General features: G+C 40.2%; 1 protein-coding gene across 10 annotated transcripts in view; it reads right to left on the bottom strand.

Moving 5' to 3' along the window:
* Positions 1-23585, bottom strand: part of mef2aa (myocyte enhancer factor 2aa) — a 69702-nt gene that overhangs the window by 21625 nt on the left and 24492 nt on the right. For all 10 annotated transcript variants that reach the window (XM_058074713.2, XM_078789874.1, XM_058074712.2 and 7 more), the window contains 2 exons: positions 23307-23510; positions 13455-13658 (listed from right to left, as the gene is read on the bottom strand). In XM_058074713.2, the coding sequence (XP_057930696.2) occupies positions 13455-13658; positions 23307-23360 (258 nt within the window). In that variant the 5' untranslated portion in view covers positions 23361-23510. The remainder of the gene's footprint in view (positions 1-13454; positions 13659-23306; positions 23511-23585) is intronic.

Here is a 23585-nt window from a genome sequence, read left to right as displayed (position 1 = left end):
AAATAATCAAACAAAACCATACCACTTCCAAATTTTTCTGAAATTTCTGAAAACATTTCTGAAAAAAAATGCGACAGAGTGAGGGAGCGATGTTTGAACTGCAATGTAGTGAGGGACGACTGTACTACTAATTTTGATATTTTTCCAATGGATAAGGCCTTGAAGCCCATCCATTTGCTATACTGCGTGTTCTCACGCGGGTATGCTGGAGCCTATCCCAACAGTCCTGTAATTTAGATTATTTTACTTATATTGATTAAATGAGACTGCCTTTTCCAACTACAGGGACAGTATTCAAGATTAAAAATAACACTGCAAAAAGCACCTTTTGCTTGAAAGCTACTTGAAGTGAAATGGGTCCAGCCTATTTACTCTCCTGTGTCTTGGAAGACCACTTCACCGAGATGCTCGCCCTCCCTGCTGACAAGAGAGCTTTTCTCTATGTAACTAATTCATGTACTGTATGTGACTGCATTGAAAGCAGTGAAAAGAGGAGAAAAAATAGGGTAGTTGGAGGGGGAGGTCACAAAAATGGAATATACAGGCGTGAGGAGGCTACTTTCTACAGCCTCTCAAAACAAACAAAAAAAAAACAGGTTGGTAATAATGAACCCTCGACAAACTGACATCAGTGTATGCATGTCCGCTCCATCTTTCTGTGGTACGCAAGCTAGATGACAAGAGGTTTCACTCTGCATGTGTCTGTGCGCATTGGCTCTATATGAAACACAAAAGAGAGTGAGCATCTCTCATCTATAAAGCCTCTTTGTAGAGGTGGGAGCTGCTAGCACAGAGTGAGGGCAGTTAGCAAGCAAATGCGAACATGAATGAGGGCACAAAGGAGATAATTTGTAAGTTCCAGCGTGCACAGGAAGCGGTGATGTCTTTAGTGTCCCTCCTAAGCTGCCATAGTGTTGTATTCAAGCATGTGTTATGACGTAAAAGGGTGGCTTCCATCTATCATATCCATTATCTTACACAGCTCATATATGACCTCCTATGATCGTTTAACAATATACTATATACTGTAACTGTGTGTGTAGGTTTTATTAAAGTGTTTTTTTTTTCTTAACATACACAATTTATATCGTAAGCTTGGGGCATACTGTTTCCCAGCATGCTTTGCAGTTTTTTTTTGTTCTTGGTAAATGGCTGGAAAGCACATGGTTACAGCTCACATACACATAGTAGTTGGTTAATATTCTGTACTATACGTTGGTAGTGTCTTGTCTGTTGTATTGTGTTGCTGTGTTTAGTTCTTTTGACACCACAACGTGTGTGAGCTGGTGACGCCCCGCGATTTGCAACTAATATCGTATGAGTCACACAGGTACACTACACTTGAGTACCATCTAGTGGCTTAAATGGGACATGACACAATGACCTTTGAATAATAATCTTAATGTTAAAATCGTAACATTTTTTTTTGCCAAGAATAATTTTTGTTTTTCTGCAGACCACCTTGGTGTGGGGGTCTATGCTGGACTGAGTGCCTTTCAAGTTTTTAGAGCATTCACTTACATACAGTACATAAAAGCAGTCATGCAACCACCTCATCCAAGCCTCATGCCACAGTCTTTTCACCCTGCGGTGCTGTGAATTGGCCCTTGTGCCCGCCGCTAGGATTCACAAAGGTTGCATGCTAATCCTCATGACATCACTATTGTGTCCATGCTGTTCCATCTAATGTGCTTATCAAAGAACTTCTTTGAATGTGAAGGCACTAGGAAATCAGCAGCTAGGGAGGCAGCTGATAGCAAGACTTTTATCTGCCAAGGAACATTCCTCTTCTTATATAACACCTTAAGAGACTTTCTCTATAACCATGTTCCAATTCCCTGGCGGTGCTGTTGTCTTCACTTTAGGGGAATAAAAAAAATCATTTTGGTTGGTTGGTCTTCAGGCCAAAGTGTGTAATGGCCAAATTTAACGTTCAAGTATTACACAACAACAAAAAAAACTATAAAGTCCCAGACATATCCGGTTGAATCTAGTGATTCAAAGACATTACAGAGTGAACTGATGACAGGATACGAGGCTGGAGTATATCCTTCCTTTAGCCCACGCTATTGTTGTAAGGACGAGTACAGGAAGGGGGTGCATTCACAACAGTTTGAATTTCATTTTGATGTCGTCTTTCACTTCTGAAAGACTCTCTGGGGCAAATAATTTGCACTTGGTCAAGCGACAGACACTTCAGCCAATGGTCGATTAGCACATCCCCCATGTAAGATGGGAAATAACACTTCTGTAGGGAAAAATAGTGTGAATATGTCATTCAAACCCCTCACAGATAGACTAAAATGGACCCAAGGTTAAAATCAGGGTTTTCCAAACTGAGGATTTAGACACAAAAATTAATCATGGGTAAATTTTTCTGTCAAAGTCAAAGAGCTTTGATTAAGGATTTGTTCGAAAAAATTATGATATTGTAAGTATGATATTGTTCCGACCTGGAAGTTTTATGTTGTGTCGTTATCTGACTGTTTAGTGTGGACGTGAACGCTTCAAGCATGTGTGGTTGTGTTTGGGTGTGTGTGGCATGCGGAGATGCGTGGAGACAGCCACATTCACAGATACTCTTTTGGCTATGTTTGCTGATATTCCTCAAGCTATGTTTGCTGACAACATTAAAGCACAGACATGGATGGATCAGAAATCTCCATAGGCGCTATCAGCAATTTCTGATGTGTATTACACTGGATCGAAAGATATGGAATCGGATCAACCCCATTCATTCCTATTGGATAAAAAGGTAAATGTTTACACCTTAAAAGTGTACTGGTGGTCCAGCAATCGCTGTGACACTGAGTGCCAGCTGCTGAAAAGTCATCTATGTGAACCACTAGACTACTAATGTCTCCCATAATACCATAGTATGTATATTGTGTATGATCAGCATTTGCACCAATTATGACTGTCCCATAGCCGGGGAGAATAATCACAAGATTGAATATTTTGAGTGTAGACGAGAGGGAAATCAAGCATAAATTGATGATAAAGACAAATTAATTCCATCACTAAGTACAGACAATACTGTACCAAAAGGGAAGTTGGTCAAAAATGATCATATTAATCTATAATCCCAACAAAGACATCTGAAATCTTGTACCACCACCTCTTTCTTCCCTTTCCGTGAGTGGATCATTAGCTGTCAGGGCCCTTGAAACCATACCCCCCACCCTGAACTCCCATCCTCGCTGGCCTCTAAAATATTCATAAGGACAATTAGGAGTTCCGATAAAGCTGGGGGTGGGCAGCAGTGAGGGCAGGGATATGCCAGTAGGACGTCTGTTCTGCAACACTCTACACCCTGACCACAGACCAGTCCTCATCAATCTCAGGCACAGCAACCTCCATCTTTGGCCCCGGTTCGACCAGGCTCCTGGGGGAAGATGGCACACTGCCAGCTACCCCCCCATCCCAGCAGGCTTTGCTCTGTCCTCGCCCCAGGGTAGGCGAGGTTGGCTGCACAGTATGAACAATGGGAGGGGTGGTGGTGGGGGGCACAAGGGCAAGCTGGTTGTTGCATGAGCTAAGTCAAAGAAGCACCTTTGTATTAAAAGCTAGGTCTCGCTGTAGCCATCCACCCCTCACTGAAGGTCACAGAAGAACACAAGGGCAGGCTGCTGCTTTAAATGATCTTTAACAATTCTAGTATCATTGCTTCTCCAAGACTAGTTCAAACCAAATTAGGACAGCCTGAACTTGACCCATTTCATAGGGTTCATACGACACAAATTTATTATGATTGGAGAAGGTATACAATTAATTCCTGCTGTCCAACACATTGCCAGGGGTTGGTGCTCTTTGCAGAGTGCAGTCAGAGTTCACTGGTTGCTTGTGTTGTACGTGTCCTGTGTTTCTGCTCTGTAAACAATCCTAAACTCAACCCATTGTCTTCATCACTGTATCCTGTTCAAGGTCACCTCAGAAGCAGGGTACACCCTAGATCAGGGGTTCTTTTTGACCGCTGGGACCAAATTTTCCTATACAATGTGGCCTGGGGCTCATTCAAATCTCCATCTAGCCATCTGTGGGAGGGGAAGAACCAACTCCTCCGCAATAGTGAATGTGATGTGCTACACATCTGGCTAGGTGGTAGCTGGTTTTCAAAGAACATTTGGAGTTGGTCACCACTGTCACAACAGACTTGTTTTGCATCTGTAGCCCATTTTCTTTTCGAATTCCACCAGCTTTCCCACAAGCGACGAATGGCAGTATTGCAAATAACACTTATATATGTACACTCTGTTAGCAGCATGCCAGCCTCAAAAAACTCTGAACACTGAATTATATGAAAATGTCCACGTACAAAAACCCAGGTTTGACTCTAATTATTTAGATAAGATAATTATTCATTCATTCATTTTCTACCACTTTTTCCTCTCGAGGGTCGCGGGGGTGCTGGAGCCTATCCCAGCTGTCTTCGGGCGAGAGGCGGGGTACACCCTGGACTGGTCGCCAGTCAATCACAGAGCACATATAGACAAACAACCATTCACACTCCCATTCATACCTATGGATAATTTGGAGTCGCCAATTAACCTAGCATGTTTTTGGAATGTGCGAGGAAACCGGAGTACCCAGAGAAAACCCACGCATGCACGGGGAGAACATGCAAACTCCACACAGAAATGCCCGAGGGTGGAATTGAACCCTGGTCTCCTAGCTGTGAGGTTTTTGCGCTAACCACTAGATCGCCATGCAGCCCATAAGATAATTAGATAATTACATTAAAGATATTATAGAGTAAATAGACAAGTTACAATAGCTTCATGTTGTATTTATATTTGCCACGTTAATTTATTCATTTCCCCCCGGACTGTCAACTTTTATGAATACGTACATTTAAAGAGTTGTGCTTTAGTGCTTGTTAATATAACCAAGCATTGAAGGTTGGCCACCGACTGTTCCCAAGTTGCGCATGAAATAGAGACAACATCCACGGCTGCAAGTAGCACTCCAATATCTAGCTCACTTAGCAATAGTCAAACACATTTCCACATGCCATATCAAATTAACAGAACATTTTTACGCACATTAAATGTGCACACATATTTTCTAATTTTGTTCATAAAACGGTGTCACTTTATAAAATAAGGTATAGGTTTGCCACTGATGTCTGCACGGTGGAGGAGTGGTTAGCGCACAGGCCACACAGCTAGGACACCTGTTTTCGATTCCTGCTCTGGCATCTGTGTGGAGTTTGCATGTATTCCCCTGTGATTGGCTGGCGACCAGGGTGTACCCCGCCTCTCGCCCGAAGACAGCTGGGATAGGCTCCGGCATGCCCACGACCCTAGTGAGGGTAAGCGGTATAGAAAATGGATGGATCTTTAATAGTAGTATTATTATGACAGATATCCTGGCCATTAGATCAATCATTACTGTATCGCCATATTGTGAGATAATCGTTATTGTGAGCCTTGAATCACGTATCGTATCGTGACGTATCCCTAGTGTACAGTTTTAGAAGACAAATTGGATGCCATGACGTTCTTATTTTGCTTTGTAAAGGAGAGTTTGGGGACATTATAGCATCTGCACCACACAAAGTATTAGCATACTTTGAATTAAAAATGTATATGTAAAAATGTAGACAGGAAACAGGTCTTCTATTTTACTACGATCAAAATGGAATGAGTTCTTCTAAAAGGTTTATTAGAAATAACTTATCTAGTAGCCAGATTCTGTTTGGTGGGTTGAGAGTGTTATTAGTTCCATATTTGGAGACAGAATACATCTCACACGAAGCATTAGCATCACCAGTAAGTAATGTTTCGAAAAATTGACTTGTGTTCCCTTTCATCCTGTGTTCTTGGAAGAGACTCTTCTGTGTGAAATGAGACATATGCAACATAGTTGAGAGGGTGGAAAAGAAGTGCTGACGTCAATGAAGCATGTTGTGTGCCAAAAGCAAAATTCTCTTGGCAGTAACCTGGTAACAAGAATCATACTAGAGAGCACCGAGATAATAAAAGAAGGAAATGGATGACAAGGTAAACGAAGATGAAAACTGAAGTGGGACTACAAAAAAAAAAAAAAAAAATTATATATATATATATATATAGCACAAAAAACTGCAGCTTAGCAATTACAAGAATGGCCGTATTTGTTCCTTTCTCAGAATGCTTTCTCATAGACCCACATGAACAATCCAATAACTGTTTCATTATGCTCAGATAACTACACGAGGGCTGATGAATCTTTTTCACTGAAACCCCACAGGAAAAAGAGTCCTTGTCCTATTAAAAGGGACACTTGAAAAACACAGCATTTGGCTCGCACCCATTTGCATGTCTTTAACCGTGGCAAAATAAAAAATAAAAAACATTTGCAGACAACGTAAAATATATTGTCACATAACCACTATGATAAGACTGTATGTGATATATTTAACGATTGGGCTAAAGAACACTTCTGTTTGGAATTGTGAGTGAGATCCAGTCATATGTATTGCACTTTATAGCTTTAATAGCCACTAACTGTACGGTAGACATAGTTGTCCGTTTTTCTACACATTCATGAGCGACCAGCCTAAAGTTACATAGCCAAGTTACGTGGACACGAAGTATTAGCCTGAGCAACCACTGAACATTGACACGTACTGTAGGAGCTTCAACTGTTACTAGTAATGAGTACATAGCAAACGTTTAGTTATTTATACACAATCATGACCCACTTGGTCACAATTAATTCCAGGTTACAGGTCGCTGTGGACACTGTCGTATGCACAGAACGCCAGTTTCGCTCCAGTAGAACTACTTTCTAATTGCATAATCCAAGTATGTTACTATGATTTTTTTTACACTAATTCATGCAATATATTTATTTATGTGCATTTAAACATTCAGACAGTAGCTACCACACTGTCATTTCAAAAAATACTATCAAAAGCTTACATGAGGTTAACAATAAAGTGTGTGTTGCAATAAAATATTCAAAAATCACAGGAGCCAGAAAGTGCACAGAAGATTAAAAAAAAATGTGAAGGCGGAAAATGTCCCATATATTGGAAAGGCCTACAACATCAACACAATAAGTCTATGTCAATATGGTGATATTTGATTCTGCTTAAAGATGGTTTCTCATCATTTATGCTTTTGACTTCTGTTGAAAGCACAAAATGGGAGAAATTCTAAAGCATGGTGATAAAGAATGGGTATAATTTATTAATTCATTGTTAAGAATGATTGTGCAATTGATCAATGACACCTTGAAGCAATTGAGACCAAATAAGAGTAATTGTGGCTACAACAATGCACCATAGGTACATCACAACTGTCTGTACAAGCTGTCCAAAAAAGACGTCATCTATGGGAAGCTGAGTTCCATCCATATTATGGGAACAATAAGACGAGTATCAAAACAGGAGTTCACAACCTCCAGGGAGAATGCAATTCTCGTTAAAGGTTTTTCAGCTCAATTCTTCCTCTCTGATACTACATTTTTCCTTGCCACACTCACACTCTTCAGCAGCAGCAGCAGAAGCAGCCTCCATTTCCGGCGAGCCACCAGCAGTAGGATAATTGATCAATCATGCTAATTGAAGAGCCCGGACAGCTAGCCCACCATAGCAGATGTGCCAATTTGCATTCATTAAGGTAGAAATGAGCCTTAATCACTGCAGTGTGCAGGATTTGATTGACAATCTAACTTACACCCCCCCCCCCCCCCCCCACCTCTATCACAACCCCTTATATCTCACAGTGCCCATTTCTTCCAACACTTTCTTCAAATAATGTATTGTATGTATGCCTTTAAAGACAATCTACATCAAACAATATTTGACTGTACTTTAATGAACAAACACATTTGCTATGTAAACGTAAACTTCTTTTTAATTAAACTGTTTTAATTATTTAACTTGTTTTCCAAAATTATAGTGAAAATGTTGGGTTTCGATGTTTTATAATAGGTCAATAATAAACGTGAGTCTACATTCGGCTCAGAGTTTTAGAAACACAAAATGTGATTGACATTCTGTAATGGTCAGAATTTACATATTGTATTGAAAGATTTATACACATCCATTCATAAAAAAAGAAAGTTGATAGCGATCGCAAAATGACACCTAATGGAAACAGCCTGATAATTATATGCTCATTTCCTCATACTGAAGAGGTCTTGTGAAAGGGAGTGTGTTATTTCATGAAAAGAGAAAGAATTGCCCGTTTATTCCCCTCCAAGTAACAATGGCAACCCCTATTTATTATGGGGAAGATAAGCCAAATTTCCCTATGAATGATCGCTGTTTGTTTAGTTTCACAATTCATCAGGATAAAAAGACATGCAAGCCAGTCTTTGAATGATACTGAAGGTCATTTATTTACTACCATAGATAGTTAGGTATTTGACTAAAGTTGCATCCCAATGTGGGGCCATGTCATATGCACCTTTATTGCATTAAAGTATGAATTTCTGTAACGTTACCAGCTGATTTTAAATCTCTCTCCTGGCGACAGGCAACATTCTTGTGTCAGAGAGAATGGTGTGAGGTTAAAGTGGAGCAAGAGCAAAATCTCATTAGCTCTGCACGGGAAGAGGGAAGGAAGAGTGAAGATTATTAGATTAATCTAATGACTAACTGCAGCATTTTCATTTGTGGTATAAAAAGAATTCAATAAGATACGCAATCGAAGCAATGCCATAAAACCTGTCATGAGGAACTGTGCAGCAACACAAAGTTGGCCCATTTGTGCATCGCCATTTTGTGACATGCAAATGTGTTACAAAAAGACAATACAAAGTGGTGGCACTTACATTTCAGTTGCTGTGATTTCAGGATATTCAGGATTTCTTCTGATCGATTTTTTTTCAATCAGTACACCATGGAAAACTGTTCTACATCACACTCTTGTGCTCATGTTTTGAAGAACACAGCGTTGAGATTGAATTAAGGCCCATCCACTAGCACTTGTTATGTGCACAATATGTTGCCGCCGTTTGAGAATTTAAGGTAAGTTTGAATAATTTATAGTAGTATTGTGTACATTAAATATTTTATTTTAATAAGAAAATGTGTTAGAAAATGCCAATTTTTCTTTCCAATATTCCCTTTTCACGCTTTTGGTACCCCTTTCAGGAGACAACCTAATCCCAAAATAGATCCCAAAGAACATAGCTCCAAATAGGTGAGGAAAAACATTGCCTTTAATTCAATGATCCAAACCTGACAGATATGTTTGCAGTTAGACATCGCTGGTAAGTTCAACGCTATTGGCACATCGTATATCACTTAATGTGTTTTGCTATACTGTCTACACAAGTAATAAGGAATGACCACAACATCAGCATTAGACAGTTATTGATTAATAACTCATATTTCTATTCATCCATTTTCTATACCATTTATCCTCACGAGGGTCGCGGGTATGCTGGAGCCTATCCCAGCAGTTTTCGGGTGAGAGGCGGGGTACACCCTGGCCAGCCAATCACAGGTCACATATAGACAAACAACCTTTCACACTCGCATTCATACCTATGGACAATTTGGAATCGCCAATAAACCCAACATGTTTTCGGAATGTGGGAGGAAACCAGAGTACCTGGAGAAAACCCACGCACGGGGAGAACATGCAAAATCCACACAGAGATGCCCAAGCAGAGAATCGAACCTGCTCTACTCACTGTGTGGCCAACATGCTAACCACTCCGGCACCATTCGCCCCACCGATGCAACACTCCTTAAAATTAGAATAATGCATAAACTCTGAATTGACACACTAGAAAACTATAAAGACAGCCTACAAACACAAGATAAGATTAACCATGATACTCGAAAGCCAAATATCAACAACTGGTGACTTCTGAGACAAGGCACATCTGCCAAATACAAATACAATCAAAATTTTAATGAATTGTTAAATTGGAATTATCTAGGATGTTGGAGCATGAATGAACATTCTCTTTCTCTCATGACACGCACAGTTAATCAGGCGGGACAATGCCAAGGCACATTCTGCTTATGTACTGTAAATACATTGTACTTTGTCACTAAGGCTGTGCTCACAAATGTTTGGTTGTAGTTTGTTCCATCAAATGTGAATGCCATCCTCCCAATCACGGTGGACACCAAATAGCAACAGTCCAAGACTGCTTGGAGTGGTGGTCCACATACCAGAGGTGTGGTATGAAAACTATTGACAAATACATTGACAGCGTCAGTCACTACTTGGTGCTGGTAAAGTTCCTGAAAAAAAAAAATCACATGCAAGTACACTCCATTATTGTTCACAAAGGAAAAAAAAAACCCTGAGCCGGCTGCTCTGCTTTGGACTGCGAGCCAAGTCTGAGACAAAGTCCACAGCCCTCCACTGGGTTATCAAACTGCAGGCCAGGCTTCCATCCATCTGGGGAAAACATGAAGACATGTTCTCCCACACTGTACAGCCCAGCCTTTATCTACAGATGGTACTAGTGAGCAGGAATGTGACCTTTGATTTAGTTTCTCACACAGGATGACCATCCCTGTGAAAAGTATGTGATCGTATTCAGTGGCCTCCCAAATGTGGACAAATAGGCACATGATTGTTTACATGGCATAAGATTGCTGTCACACAATTTAAACATTTCGGTATGTGTCCAGCAAAAGTGCCCTCATGTGAGGCTCATTTCTATTGATAAACTGGGGAAAGAGTGACCGCCTCCCATGATTGTAAGTGCCTTAAAAAGCCTGTAGAGGTTGTCTGCAAACGTGCAAAATACCATCTTTCTCTGAAGACACGATAGACGTCCAACAGATCATCAGCCACCTCTGACACTGACAACTAAAAGAGGTTGTGTGGTGATGCTCTGAAGTGGAATGGTCTGGTTATTTCTGCTCTGCTTCTTCACTTCTGAGCCTTCACCATGTAGCCTGCAGTAGGCAGAAGGGGGATTGTGCATACAGCAAAGATGCGGGGCGAGTAAACTGACACAACAGCACTTTTTGTGCAGCTTCCTTGAAAGTAGCCAGAAGGGAAGTGGTGTATTGGTGTTACATTATACACTATTATGCTGGATGTTGACTTGAAAAAAAAAACATACATTGGTTGACCACAGATAAGTCAAATAAAGGTGTGGTGAGAGTCAAACTTTTGGTGACTGTCCAAACAAGTGAAATCTCATTTGAGAGACACGGCATGAAGACATTTGTGGTCATCATTATGTAAGAAAGGAATGCATCCATTTATTTTTTATGCAGGTGAGCCCAAGCTTTTGCTACATGGGCCCCTGATGAAAGAGCAACTACACGAGTCGACTGCTTGCCAGAGCACTCTCCTGCAACTCTGCCAAGCAGGTAATTCACAAGCAGCAGCGGCATGAATAAAAGATAATGGGCCACAGCTGACTCTTCTAGGCTACATTTAATATTTCTAATTCCACCAAATAAAATATTTTTCTATTTTGATCAATCCCCTCCTCTGCAGCTGATATGTTACCTAGCTTTTGAGAATGATGGATGACAAAAATTTGACAACACGTGACAACCAAGAGCAGCACAATCATAGAGCAGCCTGGACATGGAGGCAACCAGCAACTGCATCGCTAATTTACATAAGAGACCAAGCCTTGTCCACACTAGCAGGGTACATTTAAAACTGCATATTTTTAAAACTACATAAAATAGTGTCCACACAACCTTGTATTGTATATATTATTCCTAAAATTCTATCCAATCAGAATCATCCTCTGTCATCCTGTCACTTCCCCAAACATAAAACGCAACTTGTTTGTGTGGACTGACGAGGCAGAATTACTTCTAAATGTTGTTTTAGAATACAAAGTCAACAAGACGCAAGAAAATGTTGATTGGGAATGTTGCCAAAGCAAATCGACGTCAGAGCCTGATACGAGGAGGACGCCTCAAACGGGAAATTGTTATTTGAAGATGGCCGACCTCAAAGTGTTTTCTTCGCCTCTGCTCTTTAAAGTGAAGCAATATTTGGGCTTGCAAATAAAAGCAAGCAAAAAGCGCTTGGAAACTAGCTATAACCAACACAGTCCTGAGGGCATCTTTGTTGTTTCTGATGTAAACACAGGATAAGAAAATTAATGAATGAATGATGATGATATACCCGCCTTCTGTGTGGACAGGGCCTTAGTTGCTGGGACTTAATTTGGTTAGTGGATTGGGTCCAGCAAGGTGGTCCGGTTATGTCAAAAACAGAACATTGCCTCTGCACATTTAGAACTGTTAAACCATAGCTAATTTTCCGCTATCCATTCCTTAATGTGTTCTTTATTTTTGATTTGATTTACTGTTGGTGATTAATACCCTGCGTTCTATGTAATGTATTTTTCCCAAGAATTGTGAGCAAACCAAATTGTACAACTTGAAGATAACTTTTCCAACAAGAGCTCACCTTCATTATTTTAATCTAACTTGCTTGCTTATGCTAATACTATTCCGGCATAACAAGCATTTGCATTCTTGTCCACTCAATGCAGGGCACACAGCTGCCAAAAACCTTTTACTGGTTTACAAACAAAACACTACTGAATGTCTACTGTACAATACAGCCAGCCTGATGACATGTATTATATCTTTGGGGAAACAGTGTCGTACTTAGTGGTCAGCAGCAACTGCACCAGCACAGATAGGTTTTCTTCTCCCGTCAGTGGACATGAGAGCGGCTGAACTTATCAGGGAGTGCAGACCTCCTGTGTTGTATCTGACTGGTGACTAAGAGTAAACTGTTACATGTGCCACTTGCCTACAGCAGTGGTTCCCAAACTCTTCAGACATTTTTGACTTGAAGTCTTGTCATATGTGTATTTTGCATGGTCGCTTTTTGATAATGTTTGACATAAGCACTGATAAATAAATAAGTCCTACATATCTTTTATTCCAGTTTGATGTTGGCATCCTTCCATTTGAATGGCGTTAATTTCAGCCTCACTATTTTCATCCACCTAGGATGGCTACAGTTTAGGTCTGCATATTCATTTAATACCAAATTGAAGGGGGAAGTTTGTCATGATGAAGCCAAATTTACAGAAAATATACATACAACCCACGACAAAGCCTCATTATCACAGTGCCGAGCTGTGTGGGGATTGGAACAGCAATTTAAACTAAATATTCACTCTTAATGCAATCATCAAACAATCATCAAACTTACTTAAGGTCTGTCTCCTTTGTGTACCGTTCTCCTGGCACTGTGAGGCGTTCAGGTGCACTCGTAATTGTGTTAGGTGCTAATTGATTTTAATTTATATTCACATACTCCCCATTACAATCAGCGTACCCCTGGGCGTACACATACCCAACTTTGGGGAACCTAGGTTCTATTGCATTGACAATGCTGTTTTTATAGTATTCTAAGGGTAATAATGACTGTTAATGAGGGTATATGCCCTGGCCTGCATCCAAATATAATTATTCCATACTAGATTTGATAATTTTTTTGTGTGCAACAGCGATGCGAGCATACAATTCACACACAAGGTCAGAGCCTGACACTCACCTCGACAATGTCAGAGTTGGTTCTGCTCTCATGGGGCTCGTTGTACTCTGTATACTTCAGCAGCACTTTGTCCATGTCTGTGCTGGCGTATTGGAACAGTTTGTTGGAGCTGTTGAAAATAATGAGGGCGATCTCGCAGTCGCACAGTACGCTCAGCTCATATGCTTTCTTCATCAATCCAAACTTCCTCTTTGTGAAGGTAACCTGAGGGGACAACGCAACATTGGATTGGTTATTAGGGGTGTCCCACAAGATCTCGTGTACCAAGAGCTTGCAAGATTAAAATGTGACAAAAAAAAATGTGGCCACCTGCCTGTGATAATAAATTCATTAATTAATCACACAACAATTTTTTTTTTTGCTGCAATATATTGCCATGTGTGTTGTCATTATCTTTCGTGCTATAAACATCTTGTCTTGTGACACACCTATTGGTTACACAAGAAACATTTGCTTGTTCAACAAGAAACGGGCAAATCAAATCCACACTCATGATGCATTCAATGGGAAATAAAATAATCATCTTTTAGTAGTAAAGGAGTATCTCTAATATTACAAAAACAATACAACTGGGAGGCTCGATTGAAAATAGATTATATTAAAATCAGATATTAGACATTTAATAAAATGCTACTAACTAGAAATTGATGTATTAAATGCAAAACAAATAAATGCTGCACCAAACCGAAAGCTTATTTTGTAGCTAATGGATTGTGGACTATATTTTTTTGTTTTTATTTGATAATTGTGTTTATTGGAGAATTACCTACCACCACATTTTAAAAATCATTAAAAACTAAATTTAAGCAGTTGTATGTTTTGCATTTTGTTCTATTATTGTACCAAAAACAAAACCATGGCCTTGATACTGAGGTACATACCATGAGGACGCAGTACCATTACGGCGCTAGTACTTTCTATTTTCCAATCAATGTGGAAAAAATTCATTTACATACACTTTAGTTTGTGTGTGTTTTATGTAGATAAGTTTTTAAAAGCAGTAAAAATCCTCTGAGATGTACACTTAATTGTAAATTTAACCAAAAGGTGCCGGAAAATGTGCCTCTAAAGTTGAACAAAACTTCAAATAACCTTCATTATGCTCTGTTTTGCTTTATTTGTTTCTATGGGGAAAAAAAAGTTTGACTGTACCATACTGCATGTTGCATTATATCCGCAATATCCGCCATTTATGAGAAAAGCCTGCAAATACAGAGTGCATGTCTACAACATGGTGTTAAGGGGTCAGGATATGATGCACAAGTCAGCGAGCTGAGTCAGAGCTTTGGCAACAACATGCGTCCATACATTACTGTAGCTAGTCACTGACTCCATATACGGAAAGTTATCTGTGTAGCGCAGCATAAGTCTTGTAACTTGAGCCGTGAGCTGGGACGTCAGGTCATACATCACTCTGGTAGTAATGCAACTCCCACAACTCAGCAAAGTGAGGTGACTTGATGTCCTGTATTTATGCAGTTCTGTTTATGTGGTCAGCCCAGTCTCATGCACATATTATGCTATGCCACCTTTTTACAGTATCATACACTCATTTATTAACATATAAAACATAATTTGAAAGGATGGTTTCTAAAAAAATCATATTTAAGTAGTAAATAGTCTATGTACTCCAGGGAAATAGCATACTATACAGTATGTATGCCTCGTGTAGGGACATCCCAATCTAATCTTCAAGATTGGGATCGGCAACCAATAGAATCGGCTTCTGCCACATATATGACGTTTGTCACTCTGGGCCATACACGGTAGATGCGGTAATGTTCCTAAAAACTGGTTGCAACTCAACTCCTGCCACCCACAAGAAGGATAAAACGCAACACCACCATGCAGAAATGTGCAGGTGTGCCGTGGTGAAGTTAGTTTCACTTTGGATGTTGGATATTTGGCTCCGTACCTTCAGCGTACCTACCTCTTCCTCACTGTGCCCGGTTAGTATTTTCCATTCTGATCATAAAAAGGTAATTGTTTTTTTTACTAGGGACCGTCAATAAATTACTATTGTATTGAAGGGGGTGTGTTTAAAAAAACAAAAAGTCAAAAATTCAAACTCACACCATAAATTGATCCATTGATCAAATGATTACTCCTACCCTAAATGTGTTTTGCACTCCCATGTCTTCCAATTTCATCTATTATTGGTTGGACTTTTATTGGATTAGGGACCTTGGCATGTTACAAAAGCCAAACCATGTAGGTGGTCCTGCTGTGTTAGTTTTAAAGCTTTTTTCATAACTGTATTCAATTCCACAATTCATGGTTGTAAACAAAAGGTTATTAACAAAAAAAAAAAAAAACATCAGTAACTGATTGTATCGAAAGTTTAAAAATGTGCATCGGAACATCCCCACCTTGTACCACACAAAGGAGGATGAGATGCACTTCTTCAGTTATACCCTTGTTTACGCTGGTATGAAAATGGTTATGGAAATGAAAGGTACAGTAGGTGCAACTCATTTCCAGGAACATGCGCACCCAAGTAGGAAAAAATTACATTGTGGCTTTGTTTATTGCCAATCTCAGACAAAACAAGCCGTAGAACTCTCATCCAATTAATGATCTGAATCCTGTAGGAAACACTGACTTTCTATTTCTTTCCTTGTTTAACATCTATCCATCCATTTTGTATACCGCTTGTCCTCACGAGGGTCCCAGGCTTGCCGGAGCCTAGCCCAGCTGTCTTCGGGCGAGAGGCGGGGTACACCCTGAACTGGTCACCAGCCAATCACAGGGTCCTTGTTTAACATTTAGTTTGTTCATTATGTATATACTTTAATTTACTTTCTGTTTTGCAGCAGCCTATTCTGGGACTATTTTCTTCTGGAAATGTACTCAAAAGTGATAGCATATTTGCTGTAAGTGTTTACTTTGTCAACGGAAAAAAAACAACTTCAGCAACACTCAAACTCAGCATAAACGTCCTGTATTCAGTAAGTCTAGCCATCCAAATAAAAGCATGCCAATACTACTGCACAGTTAAGCCACACATGCCATTCAGTCCACACTTGCTGCTTTAGCTTTGCAGCATGTTTTTCATTGCAGTCCTTTCCCATTCAAAAAAGGAAAAAAAAATCTCACCCAGATTCACCTTCAAATAAACCCTTTGGCTTGGTGTGTGGATGTGGTACTGCCCATTCGTTTCGCCGTGACATGGGTTAACAAGCAGCATTTAGCTCCCTTAACGCCACTGCACCAATAGCTATACGTAAGCCTATACTAAGCAACACGCTGTTAATGAATTGATTGGCTGCATGAGTAAATATGTGCAAACAGGAGCTTATCATTGGCTGGACAATGTTTGTCATTGTGTTATTGCCACTTGTTGCCTGTCACACATGGAGTTGCATTGCAAAATGGTATAGAATAAATGATTTTGCATATATTTTATTTACAGTTCATGTTGGATTAAATTTTTTGCGCTGCATAGTTTTGCTGTGCGCTGAGAACACCGGAGCACTTTACTTATTTCTAACCATCACAAAGGAATGCACACCTTCCTCATCAGCCTGTTTGCTTATCCAAGCGGAATGTGGGCAAGTGTCACGTGAGGAAAATGATTAACAAATTGTATGCTCTTTAGCAGATGAACATGGCTTTAGGCATGGAGATGTCAGATTGTTGGTGAGGGTTTTTTTTCAACAGGAAACATGCAGATTGAGATGCAGAGAGGGGACTTTGTTCCACCTGGATGGGTTGCAGAGTGCTGAGTGCACGGCTGCTGAGCCAGGCACTGCTCCATTTCAGCAGCACAATAAGCCACATCACACCAGAGATGACTTTACATTGGTGCTGGTTGTATATTTATCTTTAATTGATAGAGAGGAACATAATACACGGACTTGTACTGTCTATCTTGATTATGTCTGCTTGATGTTGTGTAAGTGTTCTTTGGAAGATGCTGTGTGATAACCTGCCACATGCTGTACAAGATGGTAAAATATACTGTATATATATTTTGTTAACCTAGTGGTTAACATGATGTCTACACAGTCAGGAGATTGGGAAGATTTGGATTATCTGGCTATCTATTATTTGGAAATATCTGTTTGGGCATCCCTGCATAGAGTTTGCATGTTCTCCATGCACTCCTGTTTCCTACCACAATCCAAAAATATGCTAGGTCAATTGGAGAGCCTAAATTGTCCATAGGTACGAATGTGAGAGTGAATAGAACTGAATAAGAATAGAATATGATAGAATAGAATAGAATAGCCCTTTATTTGTCACTTATACAAAGGTACAATGGTTGCGTGCCCTGCAATTGGCTGGCAACCAGGATGCACCCTGTGTCTCACCCAAAGCCAGCTGGGGAAGGCCCCAGTCTACCCCCGCGACCCTAGTGCTGATAAGCAGCATCAAAAATGGATGGATGGATAAATAGCAGGAAATAACCTTATCAAGCCGTTGAGTCAGTAGCGCAAACACAAACATCCTTAGGGTAAATTGGAGTCACATGTAACTTGAATCCACATTATTGAGCAAATTATGAAATAGATAGTACCTTATACAAATTAGTTGTTGTGCAATACCTTGCTGCAACCAGCAGAGACAACTAACAGAAACAGGAGTTCAGAACATTCTGACAGAAATTAAAAAAATATCCTATTATTCAATCCACAGTCAATCATGTTAATCTAGTGAACTGTTAACCCCCCAAAGTATACAGAGTGCATGCGTCAATCAAAGGCTCTATGTATGTCGTTCCTGAGGCAGAGGCGCCAAGACAACAAACAAGACATCTGGGTCCGCTAGTTCAGCTGTGACTAGAGCATGGCCAGGAGCTGCCCGTGTCGCACCTTCGAAGGGGTGAGCAGCTCGAAGCCTTATTAGAAAACCTAATGTCAACCCTGATGGCAGACATGAGAGGTTTGAGAGACAAGAGAGATCTGGCACCAGCTGGCAGAGTGACCCTGGCCCTCTGGCTCATGCACTGGCCATGCAGTGCATGGTCCATCGCCACTGTCTGTCCGGATCATCTCTCCCGGAGACAGCAAAGGGCCTCGGGATCTCCGTGTGGACAAATGACGGCGCAAAAGGTCTTGTCCCGGGTGGGAACGACCTTGAAATAATATCATGAACTCATCCTGAACCTAAATGAAGAGGATATCATGGTAATTTAGGAGAAGGGTTCAAGGGGAATAGTGGACCATGACATGTCACAAAGTAGGGAATGGTAGATAAAGGTAAAATATCATGTACAAGGATGAGGGCTGGAATAAAAAATGAGTTCAGTTTTTATTGCGGGATTTCATTGAACATCATCAGGCACACACATTTATTTGACAAAAGGCTCCCTCATTCATGATTTCTGTCAGAAATTAATGTCTGTTGTCTTCTTCATAATCATGTCAAAATGTGTTTTTTTCAAGGAAAAAAAACAAATATATTCTGAGATTTGCGCTGAAGAGGTTTGCTTTAGGAATTAACTTATTCTGTTATTCTTATTATGTTGGTGCTTTACAGATTGTTACATTCAATATGAAAAGATTGATGACACAGTACCAGTCTCTACATGTCCGTGGAAAAAAGGTTAGTCATAGTGAATACTATGAAAGAGAAAAATGAAGCATTGCAGGGACTGCTGTAGATGGTAGTTATCTAGCATTCAGTGGCAATCAGTGTGGCCATCTGGATGATGAGTGTGACAGTGTATTGTCGGCAGGACTGTCACACATGCAGGGTGTGCCTGCAAGAAGTGGCTGTTCCCTGTCCTACTATATGCATGATGACTGTACCTCTGCGGCCTTCAACACTCATTAAGTTCACATCGCTGAGCCACGCATCAAAACAAAAACCTCATATAAAGTAATAATAACAAACTGTGGTAGACTGTCTGCATTTATTGCATATGCTGCCATAGAGGGAAACTGGTGCTTTGGTAGTTTTTCCTTCCAGGATACTTCAACGTGACGAAAGAGGACACAGTGATCGAACATGCAGTCTTCAAGTTGCAAGATGAACATTCCGCCGTGTAATATGAACTGCCGCAAAAATACAAGGAGATCAATAAGAAGCTCGAGGCATAAAAAGCTACCTAAATTCAGTACCTGTCTAATGATGGCAATAAGAAATATCATTAACATTGACATGTTAACAACTTTCTATGAAGATGCTCATCTCCAAGTAGGGTTGGACATTGTTGGACAATTCTGGTTCCGATTCTGATTCCTCGTTTGGATTCTGGTTAGGGTAAGAGGTTTATGGGTTGCATGGTTTAAATGAGAGCGCTAACCAGAATCCCTTTTTCATTAAATGTCTGAATTTCTCTCCAACTTCTTGCTTTTGCATATTGTAGCTCTACTTAAAACCTCATTAAGGTCCAAATGTGAAAAATGCATATTCTTGCAATTTTTCAACAAGTCTTAAGATTTTGATCAGGTCCGTATTAAGGATGGGTACTGACCTAATGGAGGAAATCAATCACCCATATTTATTAGAGATGAGACATTCTCTATCTGCATCTTCTGAACAGTACATTACATTCTGTAATGTTGTTCTAGTAACAAGTTGTGCATTTATTTTAAGACACAATCAACAATACTGCAAAAAATTCCATTTTAAAACTTACATGGCAAGTGAAAATGGCCTACTTTGAAGGTGGACAGTGAGATGCACTTTACCCATATGCGCAAGCATTTTTAATGGTACCTAAACGTAATAAAAACAACTAAAGTTTGCGTGGTTGTACAGGATAGAGGCCATATGCTGACGTCTCATGTGTACACCTCTTCAGAGATCAGAAAAGGAAACAAAATCCAAAGAAAAAAAAATAATATCATCAAAGACCTGACCAATATGCATATGGGAATTTAACTTTTGTGCAATATTTTTTGATGAATGTACGACTTCAGGGCCATTTGACTTCAAAGGTTCCACTGTTCCTAGCAAGAGGTTTCATTTTAGTGCTTGGACTACGGCAGCAATAAAAGATAAGCTTCCCAACAATATAGACCATATGCTAATGGTTATTCCCCCTTTTGGTTAGAATGGTGCCAGAGGGAGATGGCAGTGTGTGCATCATGCCCTGGGGATAAAAAGAGAAAGACACATGCTCATACATCACTTCGTATCAGAAGATGTATTCTGCAGCAGCAGCCTTTTGTCATCGCTTGTTCACTGCTGAGCCAGCTAATGCAAGCTGCAGTATCTGTACACTGATGATAAACTACGCCAACAGTTTACATTCAAATCAAGAAAAAAATATCTTTACAGATCAACTCAACTCCAAAAGTAATCAGTTAATTTGCTTTCATGTTATTTACTCCTGTATTTTTTTCCACTCCTTTCACTCATACTCTAAACTAGCCTTTTGTTAACAGTTTGAGATACACCCACAAATGTGTGTTGCACTGTTAATTGGTTTCATAGCCTGTCACTTGACAGAACTGTCAATACCTAATTAGAATTTTGAGCTCACATGCAAAGATTGATTCTACAGAACAAGGAGGAAATAATTTTTTTTGGCTTAATTCTAACTGATGAAAAACATCCAGATGTGTGGATCAGTGGAAAATTGCCTACGTCAATACCTATACAACATAAAAGACAGTGAGACAAGGGGTAGACTGGACAGGATGATTGTGCGATGGAGGGGAAGGAAGGGGAACGACAAGCGGAGAGAAGAGGGGAATAAAATACAATCCTAAACTAAACGCCTATAAAAAAAGCACAATGAGGGACTGTTAAAGGGGACCTATTATGTTTTTTCCACTTTTCTGACCTATAAATGTAGGTAGAATGTTGTATTCTCGTACTCTTCCACAGGACCAAGAACGGAGTATTTTGAGCCATCCCAATCTCACATCCAAAAGCACAAACGTAATTATCTGAAAATTTGGCATCTAACACAAAAATACAACATTCTAACTACATATAGAGATAAGAAAACTGGAATGAAAGTATAATAGGTCCCCTTTAAGTCACATGCCTTCTTGGCAATGTCTGTCTTTTGTCAGATGCTCATTCAGGTAAACATATCAGCTTGCTTCTCTGAGATTTTGTGGGAGTTTGTTGGTGAACTCATGATAAAGACAGGTGTGGTGTTTTGTTCCGTGCAGTGGAATGCACGTCTCGATGTTGCTCTCATCAACATCCACCTCCTTTGATCAAAAAAAGTTGGCCACTTGTTGCTCTGGTTTTCCTCTTTTGACTGCCTGGCATAAGACCTGCATGTGGTGCTGAGCCCAGTCACAATCACATTGTTCATGTGCGTGCGCCGCTACATCTCAACCACCCTTCACTTCATTTACTGTATGACTTCTTCCCTCTCTTCTTCCTCTTCTTTTGAGAGCTTGATGCAGCACAGCGTTTTTCACCCTTAGATCCGTCATGTCAGCCTGGATTATGTTGTCATCGTCCAGACCCTTGACATGACTGTCAAGATTTAAACTTTCTTTATTGTGTTTCTCTATATCTTGCCATTGCTTAATCCACTCAGTTGGCTTTGACATACCTTTGCGATCATTATTCGTTGTGTAATCACCTCCAATTTTAGCACAAGTAGCAAATTAATTCAGCAAATCAATGGATTAATCCGCCTTTCTTTGAATTAGCTCGTCACTAAAACAGACTGTTCAGAATGTTCAGATGTTAGAGTTTATTTAGCAAAATATTCCAGCTCCCTGTGGCTACACCACACCAGAGTAGCCCAGAAGGATTCTTGGTCTCCTGCTGACCCACCCTGCAAAATGAGAGGGTGCTGCAGTGCCATAGCTGCTCGTAATTACTACCAAACAGCTGCAAACACATGGCAGCGACGGGGACCCGGCCACACTGCCAGGCTCGGCAAGGGAGGGGGGCTCTCTTCTGTGCTTGGAACTACCTGCTTCAGTCCACTCAAGACACACCATGAAGCTCAATGCCGCTCCGAACTCCTGCTACCTCATCAGGTTTCCTGGCCAAAATTGCCGGGTGGGAGGGGAACCGTGTCTGTAAATATGACTGCACTGACAAAGAAATGTCATGGTCCCTCTTTGGCCAGCTGCGACTTCCGGGAGGGAGGTATGTCTGTCTAGATCAATGCAAACAATGGCAGCTGCTATGGTAGATAGAAGGCAGGCGGGGAAAGCGGGCATGGTACACTGACAGATGCAGTTTGATGACAGTGATGTTTTGAAATCATATCAGTAGATTGTTAAATGCATTAAGAGCACTCAGAGACCGTAGATTCTGCAAAGACATTTCTCTCTCTGTACCTGCAAATTCTCGATAAACATTTACGTCCTTTTAGCTATTAAGACATTATACAAGCACAGCAAATTAAAACATGATGAGATTTTGAGCAATACAAGTTGTTACGCGCAAATCTAAAACATGGTGTAACAATTTAGTTTCCAAGTACCAATTCCCTGTGGCTAGACCAGACCAAAATAGCCCAGAAGGATGCTTTGTCTCCTGCTGACCCAATTCATTTGGGTCATTTGTTAATTTACAATCATTTTACAGGGTAATAACTATTAGGTATTTGTGTTTTTGCCCAATATTAAATAGGTTTCTATTCATTTTATTTTTGATCACATATTTTTAATTGGGCAATAATGAAGAAGCTGCAAACCTAAAAAACAGTGCAAATGAAAATACCCATTGGCCATCATCCAACTGTTTATGATACTCTAAATATATGAACCAAAAGAAACTGTTCACAGTCAGTGTCCACTAATAAGGCCAGAAAAAATTAATCTCCTATTTGACACTGTATATTTGCGAAAAATGCTACAACTTAGTCAAACACTGCAATACCCTTTATGACTCATGTCAAGATCTAGAAGTGATGTTACATGATCCAAATAAACAAACTACTATATATGAAACACATACAATATGTGTTTTACATACCTGTCTGTTCCTTTCATCCATAATCCTGGTAATCTGTATCTTCTTTCGACCCATGGCTCTCTTTTTCCCGTCTCTCTGACCCTCGGACGATATCAGACAAACACAAAACACTTCCGTCCACCGCTTCTCCTAGCACATTATGCGCAAGTTCTTCTTCTTGTAGTCTCAATACACCATATGCTCTTCAGCAGTTGCCGGCACAAGCTGCAAAACACACAAAAAAGAGACAGACAGACAGACATAGTGAGAGAAAGCCAGTTAACATGGCAGTCAGTAAAT

This window comes from Doryrhamphus excisus, linkage group LG1, assembly GCF_037039965.1.
Source record: "Doryrhamphus excisus strain RoL-2023G ecotype Guam linkage group LG1, RoL_Dexc_Guam_v1.1, whole genome shotgun sequence".
In the NCBI taxonomy this organism is placed as follows: domain Eukaryota; kingdom Metazoa; phylum Chordata; class Actinopteri; order Syngnathiformes; family Syngnathidae; genus Doryrhamphus; species Doryrhamphus excisus.
This window is presented reverse-complemented; position numbering and strand designations above follow the sequence as displayed.